This window comes from Protopterus annectens, chromosome 14.part0, assembly GCF_019279795.1.
Source record: "Protopterus annectens isolate FY-2018-M chromosome 14.part0, PAN1.0, whole genome shotgun sequence".
Classification (NCBI taxonomy): Eukaryota; Metazoa; Chordata; order Ceratodontiformes; family Protopteridae; genus Protopterus; species Protopterus annectens.
This window is the reverse complement of record NC_056748.1, coordinates 388005706-388030827: the sequence shown is the minus strand read 5'-3', so window position 1 is coordinate 388030827 and position 25122 is coordinate 388005706. Positions and strand designations below refer to the sequence as shown.

General features: G+C 40.5%; 1 protein-coding gene across 32 annotated transcripts in view; it reads right to left on the bottom strand.

Moving 5' to 3' along the window:
- SORBS1 (sorbin and SH3 domain containing 1) overlaps window positions 1–25122 on the bottom strand; it is a 4096285-nt gene that overhangs the window by 158718 nt on the left and 3912445 nt on the right. For 28 of the 32 annotated variants that reach the window (XM_044056121.1, XM_044056122.1, XM_044056123.1 and 25 more), the window contains one exon: window positions 8076–8243. The exons of the other annotated variants lie outside the window; for them this stretch is intronic. In XM_044056121.1, the coding sequence (XP_043912056.1) occupies window positions 8076–8243 (168 nt within the window). The remainder of the gene's footprint in view (window positions 1–8075; window positions 8244–25122) is intronic. 32 annotated transcript variants of the gene reach the window in all.

The following is a 25122-nucleotide window of genomic DNA, read 5'->3' as shown; positions in this document are numbered from 1 at the left end:
ACACAGGTAAGGCCTTCTAAGGGACCAATGAAGGGGAGAGAAGCCTCCACCAACCCTCCCATTAGCATAATCTTCTACTCTCCCATTTGTAATTCAATATATCTCCATACAAGCATCTTCTTGATTTCTAGGACTTGTGTCACAGGCTGTAGTCTAAGATGACCTGCTGGGTACCCTTAACTTAGGTCAACCTGGATAGGGTAAGCCTTGGTCCTGTATACCTTCAACCTATGGCCAGGTGACTTTATGGATCACTCCAAAGGATCAGACCAAATAACTTTAAGCTCCAACTGATTAATGAGGTGATGGATCTTGCTTACACACAAGAAAGCATCCTCAGGGTGTGAAGAATAGAGGAGCCTCTCTTCTAGAGGACTTGTGAGATGGCAAAGCAGAAGAATGTACAAATGTTATTTCTAGCATGCTGCACATGAACTGCTCAACAACTGAAAGACCAGGTTGGCCATTTTAGCACACAAGCAAGAAAAGATATCTCCAGTAGGACTAGGTTCTGCCCTATGCTCCAACCTTTGGTCCCTGTAATAGTGACCCGGCTGATACCTGGAGCTGTGTAAATAACCCTCATGTCAAACTTCATGTGAACAGTTTTTAACCTACATCATCATCTTGTTGGCATGGGAAGCCAGAAGCGGTTCTTTCAAAATTTCCAGGTGGTAGTGTTCAACCTCTAGCACACATGGGAGTGCTTCCATCATGCCCCTTCCTTAGATAGTAAAGGCAATGCCAACGCAGATCTTTGTAAGTCATTTGATGTCCACAAAGTTGATTTGTATCTAGGTATTAACTGCAGGAAATGTTCACCAAAATACATAAGGACTGAAACACAAACTGTGTAAGCTCCAGAAAAATAAATGTCAGGCTCAAGAGTTAGACATTCTTGTGTATCAAGGTCACAACATCATTGCATGTTCTGACAAAGACAGCATAAGCCCAGAAGGAAGGATGTTTTGAAGAACATGCCAGACTGTGAATGGAGGACAAGTGAACCAAAATTAATGACTCAAAAAAAAAGAGTTAACAGTGTTAGATCTTCCTAGTATATTACAGGTTCTAAACAATGCACTTTACAAAAGACCAAAATTTAAAAGGACAATTATCTCTTCTGCCACAAAGAAGAAATGTCAATTACTCACAACCTCACCAAAGATGGATAAATCTTAGTTAATGAGCCATGAGGCCAAAGATGTAAAGTCTTGGTAATATCCCTTGTCTGTGCTTTAAAACCTACAGTATAGGCAAACAATGCCCATGGAATGAGATAACTGCCCCAGAGAAAGAACAATAAATCATTAAATATATTAAGTGGCCTTGGTTCATGACAAACTGGTGGAAAGAGAAAGACTTCCTAAAAACAAAACATAGGAATGTAAATTTAATAATAAGAAAAAGGCCCATTGTGTTTATATTAGATATGTGAATAGAAGGGTGCTTTTTTGTTTGACTGGCAGACGATTAGCTTTAAGTATCGAGCAGTGATACTCCATTTTAGTTGCAAGTAAAATGAATCTGCATATGTCATCTGAGGTTATTTTTACTCTTCAGCTCAAACTCTTGAAGGTCTTCAAGCCTTTTATCCCTAGCCTTAACTAAGTGGAAGTGGCAATGGAAAGAGCTACATGAATAACTGAGGACCATAAGCCACAAACTGACAGTGGAGTAACTGCCTTACACACTTGTCCAAAACCTTATACAGCTTGTCATGTGAGGAGGTACAGTGCTGTGTTCCCCTGAGATCTATACTGAAATGAAAAGATAACAAATGAATCAGTAAGTCAAGTGTCTCTCTTATTCTCATCCCTCCAAAACACACCTACCAGTACACTGCAAAACAAAATTGTCTCCGTATGTTCCGTATGTACGTAAAGAATTACTCCAAACATACCTGCTGAAACAGGGATATATATATATATATATATATATATATATATATATATATATATATATATATATGTACACACACACACACACATATATATATATATATATATATATATATATATATATATATATATATATATATGGATCTCCTACTTTTGATCAACAGCACATTTGATCGAAACTCATTTGATCGACAGCACATTTGATCAAAAAACAGTATTCATGGCAATTAACAGGGATTTGTCCCCCTCCCCAAAGTCGTGCGACCCTGGAGTTGATATATAAAGGTGGGGGGGGGGGGTGGGGGCGAAGCACCCCACCTAATTTCCTTTAAAAGAAGAAAATAAAAGAAAATGTATATATTTTAAACGGAAATAGGTGGGGGGCTTTGCCCCCTTACACCCCCCACCTTTATATATCAACTCTGAGGACAAATCCATGAATACTGGTTTTCAATCAAATAAGTTTAGATCAAATGTGCTGTCGATCAAAAGTAGTAGATCCATATATATATATATATATATATATATATATATATATATGCACAAATACGGTTTACTATTGAAAATACGAACGGCACTTGGGCGACAGTCAGATAGTCGAACGTATAAGGTCATAAACAAGGATGTCAAAGACAAAATAATCAATCTAGGAACGGTTTTAACATGGGTCGAGGTAGGGAAGATGTTTGTAGTAGGGAATAATACTGAACACCTACCTCGACTCATGTTAAAACCGTTCCTAGATTGATTATTTTGTCTTCGACATCCTTGTTTACGACCTTATACGTTCGACTATCCATATATATATATATATATATATATACATATATATATATATATATATATATATATATATACACATATATATGGGTCTATATTACTTTATTGAATGATTGTTTTGTTGAATACCTCTTTGTCAAACCTCATTTATCGAAATACCTATTTGCCAAACTGTTTATTCATCGAATATAGTATAATCAAAATGTTTTTATTAGCCATCTTTAAAAAATGTGATGTCTGACGTCACTGAACAAGTTTGGAATGAGGCAGTATTTGTATCTGTTTCCTTTGTTTGTAAATCGAAATGCAGGGTGTAAAATTAATTTATTCAATAATATGAAAAGGTAATTTGCCCTTTTCCTGAAGGTAGTGCGTTCTTAAGTTGATATATTTAATTTATGGGGGGGTGCAGGAGGGCTTGCCCCCCTCCAAAAACAAAGGGAAAAAAATATTTGCAGCATTTTCCATGCCAGGGCATGCACGTTTTAAGTGTCAATCATAGAGTGTATGCTCACTTCTGCGCAGACCAGTGTGCTAGTACTTTTGTAAAAAAAAGGTTTTAATGGTTTTGACAGCAATAGCAGTCAAATTACTTAAAAGTCTAAGGTTTGTGCATCAATTACTACTTTTGTTTGGGTAATCAATGTTTTCTGTAACTAACACGTGTCATTTGGGAATGACTGCAATATTGTTTTACAGGTTTTCAACGGAGTATTATTATTTTACCACTCTGCAGTGACCGATTTCATGTAAATATGTATTCACGGCGTGCACTGTTTTCTGGGTTTTGGCCAACAAAAATTGTTCAGTGAAATGCAATTCGATAAATAGTGAGTTCGGCAAATAGTTACTTCGATAAACGAGATTCGACGAAGAGGTATTTGTCAAAATGACCGTTCAATGAAGTGATATACAGCCCTGTATCTATCTATATAAATATAGCCAATTATAGATACATATATGGTTGTAATTCAAAAAGGTCAAATACTCATTTATGGTAAAGTCTTTGTGGGTGTAAGAAAAGACAGAATGCATGAATGGGTTTAGGCAAGAAGGAGGCTACAGGAAAATTAATATCTGAATGAAAATGTGGTGGTTGGGAAAATGTACAAGACTGCTACAGCAGTTGGTGAGTATGTGCAAGTGTTTGCAGGTTATGGTTAGGTAAGGGGATGGATTCAGTGTTGTTCAAGTTCTGTGTTCTTTGCCTTTTGATCTTGTGCAGAGGTAATGGTAGGGAATGGGTTTTTACTAAAGTAATATGTAGGGTTAGAGTTATTGTTAGGGTTAGCGCGCAAATTAAATGGTGCAAGGGTGAATTTGCTATCTCAAGTATTTTAAAATGCTTGCTGTAGCAGTTTTCACCTTTGAAAGGAATTTCATCAACATCCCTACCACTGAAATTCGGTTGACTGCACATCAGTTGGCAGCCATTCACCTACTCAAGCTTTACTGCAGTAGAACTTGTATTTTTCCTTCCACATACCTTTACAGCACTCCTTTCTCTAAGAAGTGGCTTGGTGAAGCTGTCAAGAGTGCTGCCAGTATCATTCCTAAAACTTACATCCTTGTCTGGCCCCTCAAACCACTCTTAGTTTTGTAGTTTCTTTTTTGACTCATTCTTTAAAATGAAGGATGCCTCAATTTCTTCAGTGCACCTGGGAATTAAACACAGTAAGTTCATCAATGTGTCTTTTCATTTGCCTTTTGATATTCTGAGGACCATAACTTTGACACTCAGGAAAAAAGAAATGTATATGCAATGGGGGAGGGGGTACATGCTAAGTGTCTGTTTGAGGTAGCTTAAAGTATTCCCCTAATGTACTGTACAGTGATCACAATGTTATAACAGAAAAGTAGCAGGAACGTGTGCAAAGGTGGGGTGAAACACTCCCACAAAGTATCACAGCAAATTTCAACATTCACTGTATTTTCCCTGAAACTGCACTTTATTTTTGGAAGTTGAGGAACTGGCCATAATGGGTTTTGCACTTCTGATGTGGAGCAGAATCCTCAGCAGAAAAACAAATTTGTTCACAATCTGATTTTTTTTAATTTCCTTTAAGCATTCTGCTACTCTGACTTCAGTCTAAGCACCACAGCTACTTAACCTGGTAAACCAATTCAGCTAAACTCATTTATCACCTGCCTGTTTTTTGCTTTTTAGAGATGTTTGCATGTATTTATTTACTTGTTTAAGTCTACTAAATAGGAGGTTGTGGTTGTCAGTCAACCCTTTTCAGCCATGACTCAAATTCGTGGGACAACAACAGAGCGCTACAGATCACATGATACAAATGAGTTCCAACAGCACAAATGACATGCTATAAGGAGAAAAGTTAAAAGCATGACTCACATATAATTACAGCCTTCTTAAGGAGAAGATCAGTAAAAGAAACTGTTAGCATCCCACATAAGATAAGTGACATCAACAAAGCATAGTATGCAATCCTAGATGAGATTTTGTTTGATACTGCTTTTTGCTTCATTGTACTACACCTAATAAAGTTATCTAGTCTTCACTTTGTTTTATGCCTCAGTATATTTCAACCTCTGCATTTGATCTCAGCTTTTTAATGGTCATGGTGGCCCTTTTTCAATCATATACTAATGTACAGTCCTCATTCATTTTTGATTTGTTTAGTTTTACATATGTTCTGCAAAATCAGTCTCAAATTACCACCTCCTATTAGAAACAGATTTATTTTCTTAGCTTTTCCCATCACCTTTCCTGAAATTCAGAAACCATAATTTTATGTGATATTTTTTTTCTACAGATCTTTTGTAAACTATACTTAATACTTATCACTGGACCAACAACTATTACCCATGGCATCTGTTCCCTTGTATCCATCATAGATTAATAAATCCAACAATTTCTCTTCACAAAAGGAAACATAAAATGCTTAAGAACATAGAATACTTCTGCTTTTAGGTGAAACAGTGGTAGATATGAGACAGTTATCATTTGGCAGACTAAAGTTCCCCATTAACAGACAACACTGCTGACATAGAGGGATAAAGCCCTGACTACAACCAAGGTGACCCAAGTTTGATTAATGGCGCAAGCATTTGACGGTTTTGGCAGGGAGTATGTGCAAAAATACTAATGTCTGGCCACGGGAGAGACGTTAGGCTCATTAAGTCATTGGTACCTTCGATGTGCCTTAGTGTTAATCCATGTGAGGAAAGTATTGTTAGCCTCTGCAGCAACATGGACTGCTTGTGTCCTTCTTAGAGGGTGCAGTTATGCTATAATACATTACATTATGGACAAAAGGCCAACAAGGGCACTAAATACACTCATTGATTTCTGCACCTCTAGACAGTTGTCATCCTAATCCCAGGTGAAACTGCTGAGTATGGGAAAAAATGTGCCATGTTTGACCGGAGACAGGCTCGATGGTTGGCAGCACAGGAGGACAAAAATCCCCTACAGAAAAGTTCCCCCTTAACAACATCCTTCAGGACAGAATGACGTGGTATTTATACAGAATGCAGGAAATATGCCCAGGATACCGAGGAAACATACCTCACTCTTTTTTGATTACTGCCACTGGATCTTATATCTACATAAGCTACCATCAACTTAAGCAGATGCAACCACTGACTAATATTTCACTGGCTGCACCTCAGGAGTGCAGCATTCTCCCTAATGTTGCACTGAAGTATCAGTTTTGTAACACAAATCTATGTGCCTGGTATGAAGACAGATCTCACAACGTTTTGCTCGTGCATCAAAGGTGAGTATGCAACCTGCTAATAGACTGAATTTCCATCTATTAGTTAGTTACCTTTGTTTATTGGAAAATACACTAACTAAATCAATGTCTGTTTTTAGCCAAAAATTCCAGAACACTATACTATCAAGCTACAGAAGGAGAGGCACTAATGTGACATAGACTCTTCAGCACTGCAGGACTAGCATATAGGTCCTGATGTTTGAAAGCTGTATATCTTAGCACATAAAATACACCTTTTCCTTTAAAAGCATTTATATATTCTGATAAGTCAAAATATGCTGTTTAAAGATGTAAAAACAATTTTCATATAAAACATACAGTATCTGATGGCTTCTGAAAAGCTGTTCACCTATATGCAATTTTATTACTAGACTGAATATGTTTTCCTCTTTCCTGCTCCACACCACCAAAGACATAACTGTGAACTTAACACAAGGGTGCTCTCACCGCTAATATTCATGTAGCAACCAACCTAAACCTGATGGCTGTAGTTAGCAATACTTCATGTACAGACTGACAACGGATTTGTGGATATCATTTTATCTTACTACTCAAGATGATAAGCAGTTCAAAGCATAGTAAATTCCTTCTTCACCTCAGTTCTTCAAACATCCTTGAACTACTGTCAGATGTACTTCAAAGGTACCAGCTGCAGTACCAATAACTGATGTAACCATAAACATGTTTAGACGAACAGCCACAGCTGCTTCAGGCTGCAATGTTATCTATGACTAGTTAAACGCTTTTTACTACTACTTTTTCCTGCATTTTTCTGACTCATGACAGAACACCATATACATCATTACAAGATAGTACTCTGACTGAGAAAAGATGGTATAATATGCAATACCTATTCTGTACGTCAGCAGCTACTGTGGAGGAAGGGATCCAGACTATTAAAAAAGAGAACTGAAAGAGGTTAATAAAAGTCAATTTCAGATGATTATTAAACTAGCACCAAAATAAGAACAGCCGTTATATGTGAGTAATTAAATACCACTGTAACAGCTGAAAGCTAAAGATTTTAAATGGTGTTGTCACCAGAAGGGTGATACTGTCACAGATTGCTACACCAGCTCTCCATAAACTGCAAGTCAAACACAACATGATTGTCAGAAGAAAACTAATCCCAGTCCCAACGTTTAACTTTGGCTCCTTGTTCTTCTTCTGAAGTTGCCTTACTTCTCCAAGGTTATATGACAAAACAAAGGAGAAATATATTTCCTTCCTGTATCAAAAGGAAAAAAAAATGCAAGCCTAAAGATGAAAAAAAAATCTGCAGCTCCAGCCAAAGATGCTAAGATAAGTATAATACAAGACAAACTGAGTGAAGATAAAGGAAAAATGCAGAGCAAAATGATGCAGCAAAAGTAAAAATTATGGTATCCAGGCAGATGTAAAGTTTTAAGTGCATGCTTCACTGGTGAACACAGGCAAGTTTTATCAGCCATGCTTAAAAAGCAGCTAGGCATGGTTTCCAATGATTCATTGATCAGGCATGTTAAATCACAGCAGATCTATATGAAGCTATGATAAAAAAAAGTCATTCTGGTTGCTAATGGTGACCTACAGCACAGCATTGCAGGGTAAGGGGATATGGGGACAAGTACTACTTTGGGTCAAGCAGCATATTGAGGTAACCAAAACAGACCTCTGACCCAGATTTCCTTCTTGCTGAATCGTCTACATTAAGGAGGTCCCCAAACCGCTCATTAGTGATAAACTGATGGTGTGTTGGAACAATTCCTGTGTGCCTTCTAGCTGCAATATCAGCTTCTTCTTGCTCACGCTTAATCCGCCTCTGTTCCTCTAACAGTTTCTGTCATAAAATTGTATAAAATGGTGCATAAATAATCTAGAGAATATGCAAGCCTCTCAATAAAGACATGAAACAAAGCTATATTGGAGCATTTTGTGTAACCACAGACATGCAAATGTATAACCATAATTAAATCATAGCAAAAAAAAAAAAAAAAATTATGGATGTAAATAACTCCACATTATCAAGCTGATGGTGACCAGCAAATTGCACAGCAGTCCACAGCCTGCACCTAACATACAAAACAACATCTGCAAATGAAAATGCTCAACCTATGGCATTACAGTAATATGAATGCTGAGTAAGTATGGTCCAGACTGCATCTGAAACACGACAAGGCTTTTAGTCACTACATGATTCTCTTCATTGTAAATGCTCTTCTAGTTGACAATACATAAAAGTTTACATATTCTGTTAAATTTACTTTCAGTTTTTGTATCAAGTTCTAGAATTTTTCCTCCAGTACATCACAACTATTGGTGTAAAAAAAATTAAAATAGCATGTTACAATGGCTACAGTAATGTCAGCATACAATAAGCAATACAGTAAGTATTGCAAGTAATATTAACTCATGAAAAAGTCTGTTCAGCTCTGTGGCATAGCAGAATAAAGCCTTGACTACAACCCACATGACCAGAGCCAAAGAGTCATGCATGAACCTGAACAGCTGGGCAGAGGTGGGAGGAATTAATAGTCAATGCTGGCTTGCCTGTCCTAGAAGCTAGAGGATGGATGGAGTGATGGATTCCACCTGCTGATCCATCACAATGCAAGTGGTGACTTTCATGACACCTGAAAGACCAAAAGAATGAAGTAGTAAACTTTGTGATTCCTAGCCAGAGATGATAGCCTTCATAAACTTGTGGGCATGTATGGGACCGGCACAGGATGTAGGTGTTTATATCAGTTACTACAGACAAGGTTACAATGTCATTATAAATGCCCTCAGTGCTGGGATGCTGGCTAGGCACAACCATATCCATGGCTCTCTGAATGATGGACAGTCTAGCCAGTGCTCATCTTCATGTTAGTGATACCCAGTACAGAAGCAAAAATGGGCTCAGGACAGATATAATGACTCAATGGTCAGCAGGCAAGCAGACTACAACACACAGAAACAAAATCACTTCACTAGAAAGCTGTAACAATATCTCAACAAATGTAAATGACATCAGAAATTAATGCTTGCTAATAATGGATGACGTATTTTTGCGGACTTCAAATATTCATGTTGTAGACAACTGCAGTCTGACTACCTCACAGAAACAAAGTGCATCAAATTACTTTTTAAATTGTAAATCTAAATTTAAAAAATTGAACAGAATATGATTAACATGTCTGCAAAAGAGTAAATTGCAATCAGTCAAACTCTGTCAACTCCTATTACAGATTTACTGTATGTAACAGCACTGTCTACAGGCATCATAACCCAAGGAATACCTTGAAAAACTGAAAATAAGAAGTTATGTACCTACCATAACGTTCCATGTTAGTTGTCTTCTCTCGCCTTCTTTCTTGCTTGATGGGTTCGGAGCCGATCCCTTTAGCTCGAGAACTCCTTTTACCAGCTCGAGGCAGCCCCATATCCCATGATTCAAGGCGGTAAGTACCCAGATCTCGTTTGTTGACAAAGGGCAATAACACCAAGCAGAAAATACTTCCCAAAGGAAGAAGAAACTTACAGATGGAAAAGGACCAGGTCTGAATGGTCTTTAGCATAATAGTTTCTTATACAAGGTCTGTCCAGGCCAGGGGAAGGAGGGACAACTAACATGGTGTCAATCTCGCCTTCATTCTTGCTTGATGGGACCGCGTCCTAGCACCTCTATCCTGGGTGGCTCAATGGAACAAACTCTTGAGGACTGTAGAGCCAAAACTGGCTCTGTCCCTGGAGGCCAAGTCCAATTTGTAATGGGAAACAAAAGTGTGAGGAGTGGCCCAAGTGGCGCTGCACAAATAGTGTCCAAAGGAAGTCTAGCCTGAAAAGCTGTAGAAGTAGCTAAACTCCTGGTTGAATGTGCTTTAGGTTTTGAGCACAGCTGTTTTCCCAGCGTATAGATTTCAGTGATGAAAGCGAAGCCATCTGGACAAAGTCACTTTAGAAACAGGAAGGCCTTTTTATTATCATAGGAAACAAAAAGTTGATCAGATTTTCTAAATTTTTTGTTCTGTCCAAATAATATCTGAGTTGCCGGTGGGCGTCAAGATAATGTAGCTTTTGTTCAGCCCTATCTGAATAGTTAGGAAAAATACAGGAGATCAATGGATTGATTCAGATTGTTCTTCCTTAGGTAAAAGGATGGATTAGTTCTCAAAGATACTCTGTCTTTGTGAAAAATCAAATAGGGGTCGAACCGAAAGAGCATGAAGTTCAGACACCCTCCTGGCAGATGTAATAGCCACTAGGAATAAAGTTTTCCAAGAAAGATATTTCAGGGAACAAGAAACAGCTGGCTCGAAGGGGAAGAATCAAGGATGTCAGCACTAAATTTAGATCCCACTGAGGAGGAGGATTCCTGATTGGAGGCTTTAGTAGGAAAATTCCTTTCAAGAAGGCCCTGCAGAGCCTATGGGACATAATATTATGATCTGCTATCCCGACATGAAAATTAGAAATAGCAGCCAATTGAACTCTGACTGTGGAAGAAGAGGAGCCTGCATGAAAAATCTCTGCTAAGAAGTCCAGAACTGCCTGAACAGGGGCAGTAAAGGGATCAATATTTTGGGCCTTAGCCCAATAACCATTTGCTTGTGTAAATCCTCCTGGTAGAGGATTATAGCGAAACTACTATGATGTCTCTAACTGGGTTAGAGAACAAAGGAAGCCTGGCTAAGGAAGGAAGTGGAGCAACCATGCTGTGAGGTTGAGAGAAGGGATTGACCGGTGCAGCGTGAATCAGTAGATCTGGCACTGGGTCCAGATGCCGGCTGCACCAAAAGGTGATGATGGAGCCAAACTTGTCGAGGCCAGTAAGGGGCAATGAGAATCAATTTGGCTCTCAAAGCGGTAGCTTTCTGGATCACCTGAGGGATCAGAGGAAATGGGCCAATCCTGGGTCAGAGCGTCTCTGGGGATGGCCTGATAGAGGGAAGAGGCTGAAGAAGTCTGGACATTTGCTGTTTTGGGGAGTAGCAAAATTCCAGAAAAATCTCTTCCGCTATAGATTGCTTGAGAGACCACTCGTGAGGCATGAGAATAGCTCTGCTCAATCTGTCCGCTATAATGTTGGTTTTCCCAGGGATATGCGTTGCTACCAGAAACCGATGAATTGCCAAAGTCTGTAGGACTTGGTTCCGCCCTGTTTGTTGATATACCAAACTACAGACATGTTGTCTGTGTGGACTGCAATTGTCCCACGGGGAAGAAAGTCATTGAGGGCTTAAAGCATAAAAGCACTGCTCTCATCTCCAGGACATTTATGTGCAGATGGTAATGAACCATCCTGCCCTGATAATGACCCCCACCCGATCAGGGAGGCATCCGTGGTGACAGTGGCGCACCTGCCTTGGTGAACCTGAGGCGATGTGATCCACCAAGCAAGATGTTCTTTGCATGTTTGTGTCACCAGAATCTGGGCTGGTATGACCACTGTGTGAACAGCATCCACTGAAGGAAGAAGAGTAATGGCGCAGCCATGAGACAGAACCATTCTGGCCTGTACTTTCTTGCTGGCCAGAATGATCAGTCTGAATGTCTGAAACTCTTTGTTCTGTAAGGGTAGCTGACATCAACAGTATCTAAGTTTGTTGATTGAGATGCCTAAATGAGAACAAAGGTCTATTGTGTAATCCCTGGCTTGTATAAGCTGATGCCTGGTGGTGGCTGACAGGAGCCAGTCGTCGAGAAATCCTTGGCGTCTCAGGTGAGCCGTGACCACTGCCATACATTTGGTGAACACTCTGGGGGCTGTAGTGAGACCAAAGGGCAGGGCTCTGAACTGGAAGTGACTGGACCCAAATCTCCTGGAGCGTCTGTGAATTTTGATGTGATCCTGAAGATCTATTGAGCACATCCAGTTGTCCTTCTGTAAGAAGGGCAGAATTGACTGAAGAGTGACCATTGAATCTTGCCTTCCTGACAGACTTGTTGAGTCTGCTGAGATCAATATTGGTCTCCAGTCTCCCGTCTTTGGGGACCAAAAAACCCTTTGAGTAGATCCGGGCTCTGAATGGTCTATTGTAACTGGCTGAATGGCTCTTTTTGCAGTAGTTTTGCGATTTCTAACTCTGCAATGTCCCTTAGACCGGTGGTACATCTGGAAGGGAACTTGAGGGAAGGGACTTTCCTCGAAAGGAATTATGTAACCCTTGGATATGATCGACTGTACCCATCTGTCTTGGTGAGGGAATGCCAGGCTTCTGGGTACAGTGATAATCTTCCCGACTGCCTCCAAGGAGGAACACCTCAGGGATGCTGAAAGGGCTTATCAGAGAGAGGCTCCCTGTTTCCCTGGTTCTTGGACCCCCTCTGCCTCTAGGCGGCGTCTGTTGTTGTTACCCCTCTGCCTCTAGGCGTGACTCCTTGGGATTCTGGAACCACATCTTCCCACCCTTCTGTCCTTTGGGATAAGGCCTAGAAGGGTGAAAACGGACTCCAACAGCAGAAAGAGTCTTGCCGTCCTGCTCACACCTGGTCAAGGTTTCCTTCACCTGAGGGCCAAACAAAGCTGACCCATCAAAGGGAGAATTTGTGAAGGCGCCTTAAAGGGATCAAAATCACATAGCCGCATCCAGGCTTGGCGTCTAAGAGCCACACCTGTGCGCATAAGATATTAGCCGCATGGAGGAGTTAGCAATGGAATTGAGGGTTCCTAGCTGCAAAGCAATCTTTTCTTGAGCCCCTGCAGCTGTAGGATCCTGAACTACTTCTCCCAGCTCCTTGAGGATATCTCTTTGGAGTCTGGTGAAGTGACATAGGTAATTCAGGCAAAGGTCGCTGAGGAAAACATCTATCCATGGTCCTAGAGTCCTTATTAGGAGGATGGGCCGGGCACGGAAGGATCTGCAAGTTCCTTTTGGTGGCGCAGCCACCACCATGGCATCAGCGGGACACCCTTGGTAAGGAATTGTTTGTCACTAGGGGCAGTGATAAATTTAGAAGGCCTCCTAGGGACTGGCTCTACAGAGTCAGGAGCTGCCCCTTGGTGCAATAACCTGCATAAGGGGTCGAAGGCAGAGACACCCAGGAGGTGGAGGGCCGAGATCCGCCTCTAGGTATACTGACTCATCCTCAGAGGGATTGTTGGTGGGCCAGTTTCCTCTGTTTCAGAAGTTCTAGGATGTCTGAGAAGGAGACATCCTCAGAGGATCTAGGGGATCCCTCTGACTCATCAAAGTCAGTATCCAGTGACAGACTCGGGAGTCTACATGCTTCCTCTTACAAGTCCTCTTCCTAGGAGGATCTCCCGAAACATCAGGAGAATCAATGGGAAACCTGAGGCGGAGGATCTCTGGGTCCTGTAGCAAGAGAAGTGGCAGAGATGTCAACAGGTACTATAGAGGACAGACTGCTGACTGATACCAGTGGCCAGCTCTTCATCACCCGAATGCTCCCCTCCCAGGCAGGTCCCAGGGGCCACAGTCTCGAGGCAGATGTCAGGGCTCGGACAAGGGTCGGAGGAGACCATGGAAGTCTAAGGAAGAGGAGATAAGAGTAGAGGCTGAAGGAACAGAAGGGGGTATCCCAACTCCAAGCTCTGGGGTAGAGTTGAAGGAGGAACTGTAACGGGTGTGGACCAACAGTCGTCTGCTGAGACGGGCTGTGTAACATTTGGGCCAGTACCTGTGACTTGAGTAATCTACTGACCACTCTCTAGGTCATGATCTGACAACCTGGATGACCTTGAAGATCGCTCCGATGGCTCCGCTCCGATAGAAGAGGTGAAGCCGACCTCTTCCTGGAATGAGCCACATGGGTGTCGGAACCGATCGGGCCGACATGCGCAGATTCGCACAGATAGCCAGATACAGAAGCCTGGGCCTTGGCAGGTTTTGTTGATTTTGGTGGAGCGACTTAGCCGGAGAGCCCTCCTAAAGAGGCCCCTAAGAATCAACCTCCTGCAGGACTCTCTGGCTGAAGGGTGACAAATAGCACAGGAGTCCTGCAGGTGAAGAGGGCCCAGATCTGTCAGAGACATCTTCTGACAGCACGAGTCACACTTCTTAAAACCTGAGACCCTCTCCTTAGACATGGTGCCGAAAAACAACACACAGACACACCAGTCAAAATTAAATTAAACAAAATACCAGAGGTATTCTATAAAAACCAACACACACACCCTAACAGGGGGATGGGATAGGAAAATTGACTAACAAAAATTAAAAGAGACAGGGAATTTCTGTCAGAAAGGGCAGAAAAATAAATTAAAACTATCAATAAATTAGTTTTAGACTAAAAGGGCTTGAAAAATCACAAATGTGAACAACTTACCAGGAGCTGGTAAAAGAAGACCTAGATCTGGTTGAATCATGGGATATGGGGCTGCCTCGAGCTGGTAAAAGGAGTTCTGAACCCATCAAGCAAGAATGAAGGCGAGATTGACAACTTAACATCAATTAATTTTATAAACCTTGATCTTATTTGATTCCAGTGCAAATGGTCACTATTTTTCAAATTCCAAGGAAACAACAGGACTGATAAACAGCTGCTCAGGATTTATATTATGCTCTTGCTTTTTGTCTTAGCAGTCATGGCTGTGTCACGACTAATTCTTGTGGGTGATACACACAGATCTACTCGGTTCACTTACCCATGTTCTGCATTGCTCCTCACCTCCAACTACAACTACATTTCTTCTTCCTGTCAGCTGAATTTGTCCACTTTTTTTTCACTTAAGACGTCATATTTTAATCACTTCATTACTCTCCTCTTAACAGTGAACAGAAAATTCAGAGTTTGTTTTAGTTCACTAAAAGACAGGATTAGTACTTCCTACTTAAATTTTAGCTTCTGCTGATAAAAACTAAGCTCATTCTTCTTACTGGAGCTGTGCTCAGTCACCAGAAGCAGGTCACTCATTTCTAGTCTACCCGAACCTTCATGGCACCTCTTGATCATACTTTAGTGGTTGTACATTTACTCACTGCAAACGTGCAAGCTAATGGACAGATCATATGATTTCCAAATCCTGTCTGAAGACTTACATTCTCAGTATCACCAAAATCTGACTATAATTGCACTGGTGATGGTGCAGCAAGTAGTACTCATGTCAGCAAGCTTACACTTCTCTAAATAATGGAATACCAGCCCAAGCTATTAGTCTCTTACTCACCAGCAAGCTAAGGCCAGAATCTTCAGATAGTTGAATAGCCGGGTGTAAATCAGTTTTCAGTCTTGGTTGCTTCCACACAATGTCTGAGTGCGCCACATCATTGCACTCTTTTCCCTTGAAATGGTTTGGATCCCATTCAAAATCTAAAAGTCTGCTCTTAAGTTACTGCTGCTCAAGGCATTGATGTATTTAAATTAACTTAACTCATTATAAACATGAAAGAACTTCAACAAAGGGGCTTCTTTCTTATGTGACTGGTTCATAACAACAGTGCTGTAACACTAGTCATTCAGACTTGTGACTTGTAGCTGGAACAATGAGTACCACGGCATACTACCAGCAAAGACTCATACTTCTTACTGCTACCTTGGTCTGTCCCTCTTTGTCTGTAAGTATATCCATTAGTCTTCTCTGTATCAGCTGTGTACCCTTCAACCCCTTCCTTCTGAAATATAAACAATACTCTGTCCTGCTTCAGGGCCATTTTTTTCCCAGGTCATAAATACATCAGCAAAACTAAAAGGCAAATCTTTGTAAAGACTTAACCCTCTCAGTGCTATGCCAATACGAACAGATGAAATGCGGCAAAGTATAAATATACCACAGCAGACTCAAGAATGACACAAACTTAGTGCAATGGAAGTATCTGCATTGCCTGATACAATAAAAAGGTTAATGAGTATGTATGAAGGATTGAAGGCAAAATTTAAGTGGGAGGGCTCCTCTCTGTTAAATTGCATTTGAATAGAGGAACTAGGCAGGGGTGTCCTCTTTCCCCTTTGTTATTTGCTTTATTTACAGTCACTCACAAAGAAAATAAGGGACTCAGAAATGCAAGGACATAATTGGTATGGCAATCAGGAAAAGTTGGCTTTATCTGCAGACAATATTATTTTGTACCTGATAAATTCAGAAAAAGGCATCTCAATGTTATGGAACTTTTGAGTCGGTTTCTTTTCAGGATATAAAGTTAACGAAAATAAAACAAACCCTATAGCCATAAATTATGTGCCTACACATAAATTGGTTCAGCAACACCCACATTTTGTGGGATAAGATGATATACGTAGGAGTATGGATTAAAAAAGATTTGGTTATGGCAGCTAAGAATATGTGGGAAGAGACTAAACAAAAGATAATGCAAAACTTAGAAAATGGAAACACTTATTTATGGATATGGATAGTAAGATACAAGCAGTGAAATGTTTTTTGCCCCTTTAATTTTATATACTCGTCAGGCATATTTTTATCAACCACAGGAGACATTATGGCCAATGATTAATAAAGAGTTGAAGGAATTTATCTGGGAGGGAAATAGGGCAAGAGTTAAGTGGGATAAGTTGATCCTTCCAATGGAACAAGGTGGTTTAGGATTACCTAATTTGAAGGGATATTTTAGAGCAACATAGTTAAGGCTCATATACTAACACAAGTAGAAGGTTATAATTCAAAATGGAAAGGGATAAAGATAAAGCAAGGGGAAGTTCAAGAAATAAAGAGAGAGTGGAATTTTGAAAGCAGATCCTTCAGGAGAATAACAATAACCATATAGAATATTATATTCATGAAGTAGCGAAAAGTATTTTAAGTAGAGCTAAGCCAACCCAATAATGGAGAAAGTAAATTTTGCCAATAGGGATGACTGTAAGTAGGGATACAGAAAACAGGCAAGAGTGGGCTGGAATTTGCTGGAGAAAACTAGCAAAGTAACCAAGGCACTGGGAGCAAATTACTAGAGGGAAAGGTAACAGAGTGGAATGAAATCAAGATGACATATGGATTGCTGGCTAGAGACTGCCTTCCCTACCAGGGATTGATATCAGACTACAGGCAAAGAGGAAGGGAATCTTACGTGAAAGACCTGTTCTGATAGGATTTTTCATTGAATCTAGAACAAAAGCTACTGTTATAAAAGGGATAATTAGTAGGGCATATACAATATTGCATGATAACTATAACAATCGATCAGAGGAGGTTAGAAATATTGGGAACAGAGAGTGAAAAAGCAATTAACAGGGGAACGAATGGAAGACAATGTATGGCTCCCAAGTATGCAGTAAAGTCCAGAAGGTTTAGGATTTTTCCTTGGAAGTGTTTGCATAGACATTTTTATACCCCAAGCAGACTTCATATCATTTGTCCTAAGGTAGATAGCAAATTCTGGAAGTGTGATGTGGAAGAAAGAGGTAACTGGGAATGTGTTTTGGGAATATAATGAGTTGGCAGATTTTAAAAATTCCCTACAGAGTACTCTGTCAGAAATATTGGATTAGCAAATGGCTGTAACTACGGATAAGATTTTTTTGAGCCAGGACACAAGATCTGAACTGCCTAGACATAGAATTATGTTTAATTCTATTGGCTGTCACAAAAAGCAATTATTAGAAAATAGAAATCAAAGTTTAAACCAAATGTACTGGAAGTACTGAATATTATAAGAGAGATAAAAGAACTGGAAGATCTTTAGAAAAGGGAATGAGCGAATTATATTAAAATAAGTGGAAACTGTGGGAACAATGCACACAAAATAATCTTCTGGAGGAAGAGGTGTGAGGTTCATGGGAAGGCAGGAATTCAGCAATTTATATAATGCTGGACTGATAATAATTACAGAAAAAGAAAAGATATCTGATATATTATGTATATAAATAAAAAATTGTTAATATGGTTTGTTTTCTTTTCTGCTAATGTATGCTTGCCTGTGTCTTGGGTGATAATTTAATAAGATTAACGAATGACACAGACTTGTGGTGCAGTCATAGATCATCGCAGGTTATTATAAAGTTGGACAAAGCCAGACTGACAGAGTGAGCTACTCAATGACAGACAAAATTTTATTCAAACTAGTGCAAAACAATGCATTATGAGACCAACAATCCTGGAGTGATGTGCAAGTCACACAAGGTAAGCTTGAACAACACCTGTTTCAAAAAGGATTCCAAAGAGATAACTACCCAAGAATAAAGTCTCATAAGCAATGTGAAAAGGTGATGGCAACAGCTAAAAAAAATACTATGGTGCCCAATTGGTATTTTCTGGAGATGAAAAGATTATCATGCCTCGCTGCAGGTATTAGTAACATCACCTGAAATGCAGTGTCTGGATATATGACCCTTTTTAAATTTCTCCAAATGTTTTGGGTTTCTAACACCGTGACAGGAATGGATCCCATTCTTGTGTCAAGGTACAATTAAATTCATGACATTAGCACTGATTCAGTCTTTGATGTTTGCCAACAATGCTCTTCTCAGCAGATTCTTTTGTATTAGTCCTACTGCAGCTACCGTTATTACTGGAACTGTCTGCCATCTTTTTATTCCACATTGCTCTACTTTCTGCTTGCAAATCCTGTTAATTTATGACATTGTCTCTCTCAGTATGGTAGTATCCATTATACCTGGGTATAGATACTTCAAAGATTAATGCTACTTTTGTCATTTTTTCTAGGACTATTATATCTGGTGATACAAACTTCATTGCAATCAATAATATTTTGTGGTTGTCAGCTACTTGTATATTGCAGTGTTTGCACAATCTCCAGAGTAATATTATTAGAGGCAGTCCAGCCATGAAGATGGTAAGAAGGCTGGGTAGGAGAAAACAAACAAATATTTTTCTTTGCTTATCCTCTACTGCTACCAACCCATCAGCATAATCAATCAGGCCCATTCTGTCCCCTTTCTTGAAATGAGTGATTACTGTATGAGATAATCATCCAGGTAGCTGTTAGGACAGAATTTTTCAAATGATGGCCTAATTCTCCACCTCTGGTGGCTTGATATAAAATGCTTGTAAGTGCAAGGGCCTGTAATTCCATCCTTCAATCAGGAGGATGTGCATGTTTCTGCACATATCTGCCCCAGAAGGCTATGCCTCTTAAGGAGAATTTAGCTTTGCATGAATTGGCAGATCCAAGTAGACATGTCCAGTTCACATGCAGCATGATGCTATTCTACTTCAATTTTTACTAAAAAAACAGCATAACAGCACATGGAAAGACACCTACCCCCTCCACTGGACGTATGAGTCACTATCACTCGCTTATTCCTACCTAACCATCTGGTTTAACAGTACCCAAGTTGCTAATCAAATTCAAGTAATCTTTTAAGTAATCTTGGTCAAAGTCATGGAAATATGCTGTATGCCTCAAAATTGGTAACAAATTATTTTTTTAAGAAGACAATCTTCTAAATTTGTAGGGAGACAACTGCAGCAAAATTAATAAAAATCCAGTGGTTAGACTTCTTAATTAGTTTTGTTAACTTTTGCAGTGAGACTCGGCTTCTATTCTGCTTATGAGTAATGAAGTCCTACTGTGCTCCTCTGTCCACTCACTACCTGTGAAACTTGTATCTGTTCAGCAGTCTTCCTGGATAAGTCTAGTAGTACTGTGGTACACAAAGGTCAGTTCTGCTTTTATTTAGTTTGGCCATCCTATTTGGAGTTAAGAAATATTTGTATAAAATTTCCAAATAAATATACACCAATATTGAGATCAAAATGTATTTTTAATAGAAACGTATATTCGGGATTTCTGCTCTTGATTAAGTAAAGAGTTATGATCCAATGTTGTATGTTTCCAAAAATTTTAATTTAAATTGGTATTATACTGTATTAGAATTTTATATATTTTAGAGATAAGGTTTTATGGTAAATAAGGTATTTTTTTGAATAATGCATGGAAGTTTGGAATTCTCTTCTTGCTGAACTCACTCTCGAACCCTCTCTAACCCAATTTTAAAAAAGTCTCAAATTATATTTTCAAAGGCACTGGCAATGTTCGTGTTCAAAACCTGAATACCCCTACACACTGATAAGGATACCTTGTCTAGTTAAATCTGTCAAACAGTCTCTAAATTGTACAAGATCTTACTTTGTTGCAGGTGAAACTGTTACTTATCAAGAGTTTGTAACTGGTAAAATCCCTATATGTGTTAAACTGCTGGTTACCTAATCTAATTGTGTACCATGTTTTTAAAGGCATGTAATCTAATTTTGTGATTTTTTCTAAAAGACTGTAAACTATGTTTTCAATTTGTATCTGGTACTAATGTAATGTATAACTTGGACCTTTTCTCCCTGGGCCTCCGCTGAAAATGGACATATAGCCAGTCATACTATCCCGGTAAACAAATGTAAAATAAATTAATTAAATAAATAAATTATAGAATAAGGGCACTGAGACTACAAATAGGACAGTATATGATACTGAATGTGACTATCTTTGAAATTATGTCCTGATATACTAGTATTCTATCTATTCTAGTTTGTGTACCACATTTACAGGAATAGTGAGTAAAAATTAATGATTTGAAGTCTATCAGAGTGAATGTATCTTTAAAGTTAAGATTTTCAGTCCAGTTGTAAGCACTTTTGCATTTGAAGTCATTCATAGTTTCATAGTTTAGTACTAGGCTATCTGCCCTGGGGCATTTGTAAGCCTAGCCATAGTGATGTGGCTTTCGCCACCCCATGAAATGGTACAAAAAATACACAGAATAGATTTTGAATACTGTGCCTCTGTCTAGTAGTGACACAATGAAGGTCCCCTTATATAACAGAATTAGTTTACTGTGCCCCTGTCTAGCAGTGACACAGATGTGACCCCTGGGGTAAACTAACTTACGATCTCCCATCCACTCATCAAGATTTCTCTTGAAGAGAGTCAATGAGGGGCTCTGCCTAACATGAACTGGGATCTTGTTCCAAAGCATGGGAAGCCTCTGGGTTATGAATCTATCCCTCCAGCATGTCCTATTCATACTTGTGCCGAGGTTTAAGTCTTTAGCTCTCGTGGTCCTGATGGATTTGGATTTTTTGAGGTGGAGCATGTCCATCAGATCCTGATTGGACATGGCCTTGTACATCAGGCAGAGATCACCTCTGAGCAGGCGGTATGCTACTGAATAGAGCTGGAGTTTCTTTAGTCTGGCAGAATAAGACATATGTTGGAGACCCTTGATCCTCTTGGTGAGGTACTTTTGTGGTCTCTCCAGCTGTTGCAAATGCCGGGTGAGGTACATACCAAATGGGGCATTGTACTCAATCATGGGTCTGATGAGGGAGGAGTACAGGGGTACAATGACATCCTTGGATCTGGATGTGAATCCCTTCATGATGAGGTGTGCAAGGTAGAATGTTTTTCTAACCACTTTGGCAACGTGGGTGTCAAAAGAGAGGTCGCTGTCGACTTGGGTCCCTAGGTCTCTGATTACTTTTTCCGTACTCAATGGGTTGCTGTCTATGTGATAATTTGTGGGTACTTTGTTTTTCCCAAAGGGGATGACTATACATTTTTTGCCATTTAGTTTAAGGCCATGGCTCCGGCACCAGTTGTCCATTTCTGTGAGGCCTTTTTGTAGGATGTATGTGTCTGCTGGTGTATCGACTATGGCGCCTAGTTTGCAGTCATCTGCGAACTTTGTCAGCCACAACCCTCCCATGTTTGCTTTAACATCTGAGAAATAAATGCTGAACAAGAGGGGTCTCAGGACAGATCCCTGTGGGATACCACTTGTGACTGGCTTTGAGTCTGACATTGCTCCAGCGATTTTAACTTTATGGGTTCTGTCCTTTAGCCAGTTTACAAATCATCTAGTGACATAAGGGTTTACGTTTAAGCTGTTCAGCTTATCTATGATGCCTGAGTGGGGTATTGTGTCGAAGGCCTTAGCCAAGTCCAGGTAGGCTGTATGGACTGCTTTGCCCTCATCAATGGCTCTAGTGACTGTTTCGAAAAAGTCAACCAGGTTCAAAAGGCAGGATCTGCCCTTTACTGGGTGGGGTCAAGTGTCTGTAGGTTCCCTATATCTCTGTTTATGAGTTCCATAATGATTCTTTCCATAGCTTTGCAGACCAGGCTGGTTAAGCTAATGGGGCAGTAGTTCCCAGGGTCTGTAGAGGTACCCCTTTGTGGAGTGGGACCACTGTTGCTGTACGCCAGTGTTCAGGTACATATTCTGTAGTAAGGCTAAGGTTAAATAGCATTTTTATTTGCGGGTTTAGCTCCTCTTGGAGTTCATGTAGCACGCAATCCGGGATACCATCAGGTCCCATTGATGCTGTGTTTTTAGCTTTGTTGAGGGCAGTTCTCACTTGGACATCTGAGATGACAGGGAGATTACATTCAGCTGGGATAAGTATTTCTTCTTTTGGGGGTGAGGGAGGGGAGAAATTTGCACTGAACCTGTCAGCCAGAATGTTGGCAATATCTGTGGGTTCAGTGTATTTTTTGTTGTTGTGAACTAACTCTGAGCATATCTGAGGGTTTTGGCCCAGGTTTCTAACATAGCTGAAGAAGGCTTTGTGGTTATCTTTAGTGTCCTTAGCAATTTTTCTCTCAAAGTTGGCCTTGGATGTTTTTATGAGAGAACGTAGTTTTCTGCTAATGTTGATCAGAGATGTCTTCCCTTTATGGGATTTTGCTCTGTCATGCAGTAGCTTCCTTCTTTTGTTATACAATTTGTTAATGGCTGAGGTCCACCAGACAGGACGCTTGCCTTTGGTGGAGAGTGACTTGGATTTATTTGGGATTGCATGATCCATGCATTCTTGGAGATGACCATAGAAAGCATTTGTGAAGGATTCGGCATTGTGGGATGTGGTATCCACTGGCCCAGTGGGCTTAAAGGATACCATCTCAGTCTTAAGAAGACTGAAGTCTGCTTTTGAGAAGTTTTTCACTGTGGTCTTTTGTGCTGGGGGTGCAGGTGGGATATGTATATCCAGGGTGATTAGTTTGTAGTCAGATCTCACTAGTGAGGGGTATACCTCCGGTGTGGAGCATTTTGTCCCCATGTTTGTGATGATCAGGTCTAGTATATCATCTCCACTAGTGGGAGAGGTGACTAGTTGTTCCAGTGCATTTGAATTTATGAATTCCAGGAACCTTTGGGCTAGGGTGTTAGGGCTAGAATAATGTACCCAATCTATGTTTGGGTAGCTGAAGTCTCCCAGTATGATGGTATTTTGTGATACATTCATATCCTCCAGTGTCTTCAGGAAGGCTGAGTGGGGTTCCTGAGATTGGGAGAGTGGTCTGTAACATGCTACCAGTTGTATAACAGTTTTGCCTATGGTTAGTTGCACCTGTATGGTCTCTGATGATTCATTTGTTGCTACTAACCTGGAGGTGTGGGTGTCCTTGATGAATATGGACACTCCCCCTCCCTTTGTGGTTCGGCTCGGGTCTTGGGGCCGAAAAGCATGATACGAGGTATAGCCTGGTAGCGCTGGGGTGCTCTCAGGAGCCTTGAACCAGGTTTCAGTTACTGCACAGACGTCAATGTTCTCCATACTGAGGAGTGCATCGAGTGCCTGCATCTTGAGATTTAGACTTCTGGCGTTGAGCAGCATTACCCTTAGTTTTTTTCCATTTCTGTTTTCTAAGGAGGTGGGTTTGTCTTTTGAGCCTTGCCTAAAAATGGCACTATGGGGGTGGCAAGAGCTTTAGCCAATATCCGGAAGCTCAGTGGTGGCAGGTGCAAGCCGTCCCTTGCGAAGCAGAGTGGCTTGTCCAACATGTCATCCCAGGCAGACAGACATTGGATCCCCTTAGAATGACACCAGTACTTGAGCCAATTATTAAAACTGATCATCTTGTCTTTGTATTGTGGCATCATTCTTGGTGAGGGCAAGATGCTGCTCAGGGTCAGGGTCATACCAGCCTGGGCTACATAATCAGAGAGCTCCTCTATGTCTCTTTTCATGTAGTCCAGGCAGGTACGTCTCAGGTCATTCATGCCAGCATGGACAATGATGGAGTCATATTTGTACTTGCTTTGGAGTGACCTGAGTGCGTGTGTTATGTGGCGGATCCTAGCTCTCGATAGGCAGCTCACAGTCACCCTCTCCTTGTTCAGCCTGGTAAGCGGGACAGCAGTGTGTCTGACTATAGAGTCACCTATTTCTAGTGTATCAGGCATGGTGTTTGGCCTTAAGGGCTGTGATTGGTTGACACACTGATTTATTGAAGTATGTGTTGCATGTGTTTTGTTTTGAGGTGGTGAATTTTTGGATGTCTGCTTTGGGAGCCTCTGTTTTGGTAACTTTTTTATTAGAGCCTCCAAGTATGTCTTTGTGTTTTTATGTGTTTGGCTTGCAGTTGTGGTAGGTCTATGTGGGACTGGGTTTGTTGTGTGTGTGGTTACCATCTCCTCCTGTCTGGTCATGCCAGCCCTGAGTTGAGAGAGTTCAGCCTCCAGTTTGGCTATATAGTTGCATCTCTCACATGTATTTGTGTTTGTTGGGAGGAGGAGAGGGTTGTCTGTGTACATGAGACAATTGTAGCATTGTCTCAAGATACCCATATTAACCAGCTGAACTGGAGAGGATGCCAGTAATCTACCACTCGACATGCTAGAACAGTATAAGGGAGTGCTGTGCCTTTAAGGGAAGTGGATATTCACAGGGGTGGTAGGTGGATGTAGTGCTTACTTAGTACGAGAGTGCTTACTTAGTAGAGAAGAACAAGTGCTAGGCTTATAATATAGTGAGTAGTCTGATTATACTAAGAGTAGAGCTTCCTTAAGGGAAAATTTGAAGAGCAGACTTGGCAGAGCCAGAAGAACTTTAACCTTGTTTAACCGGCGCTGCGCTATGTGCACAA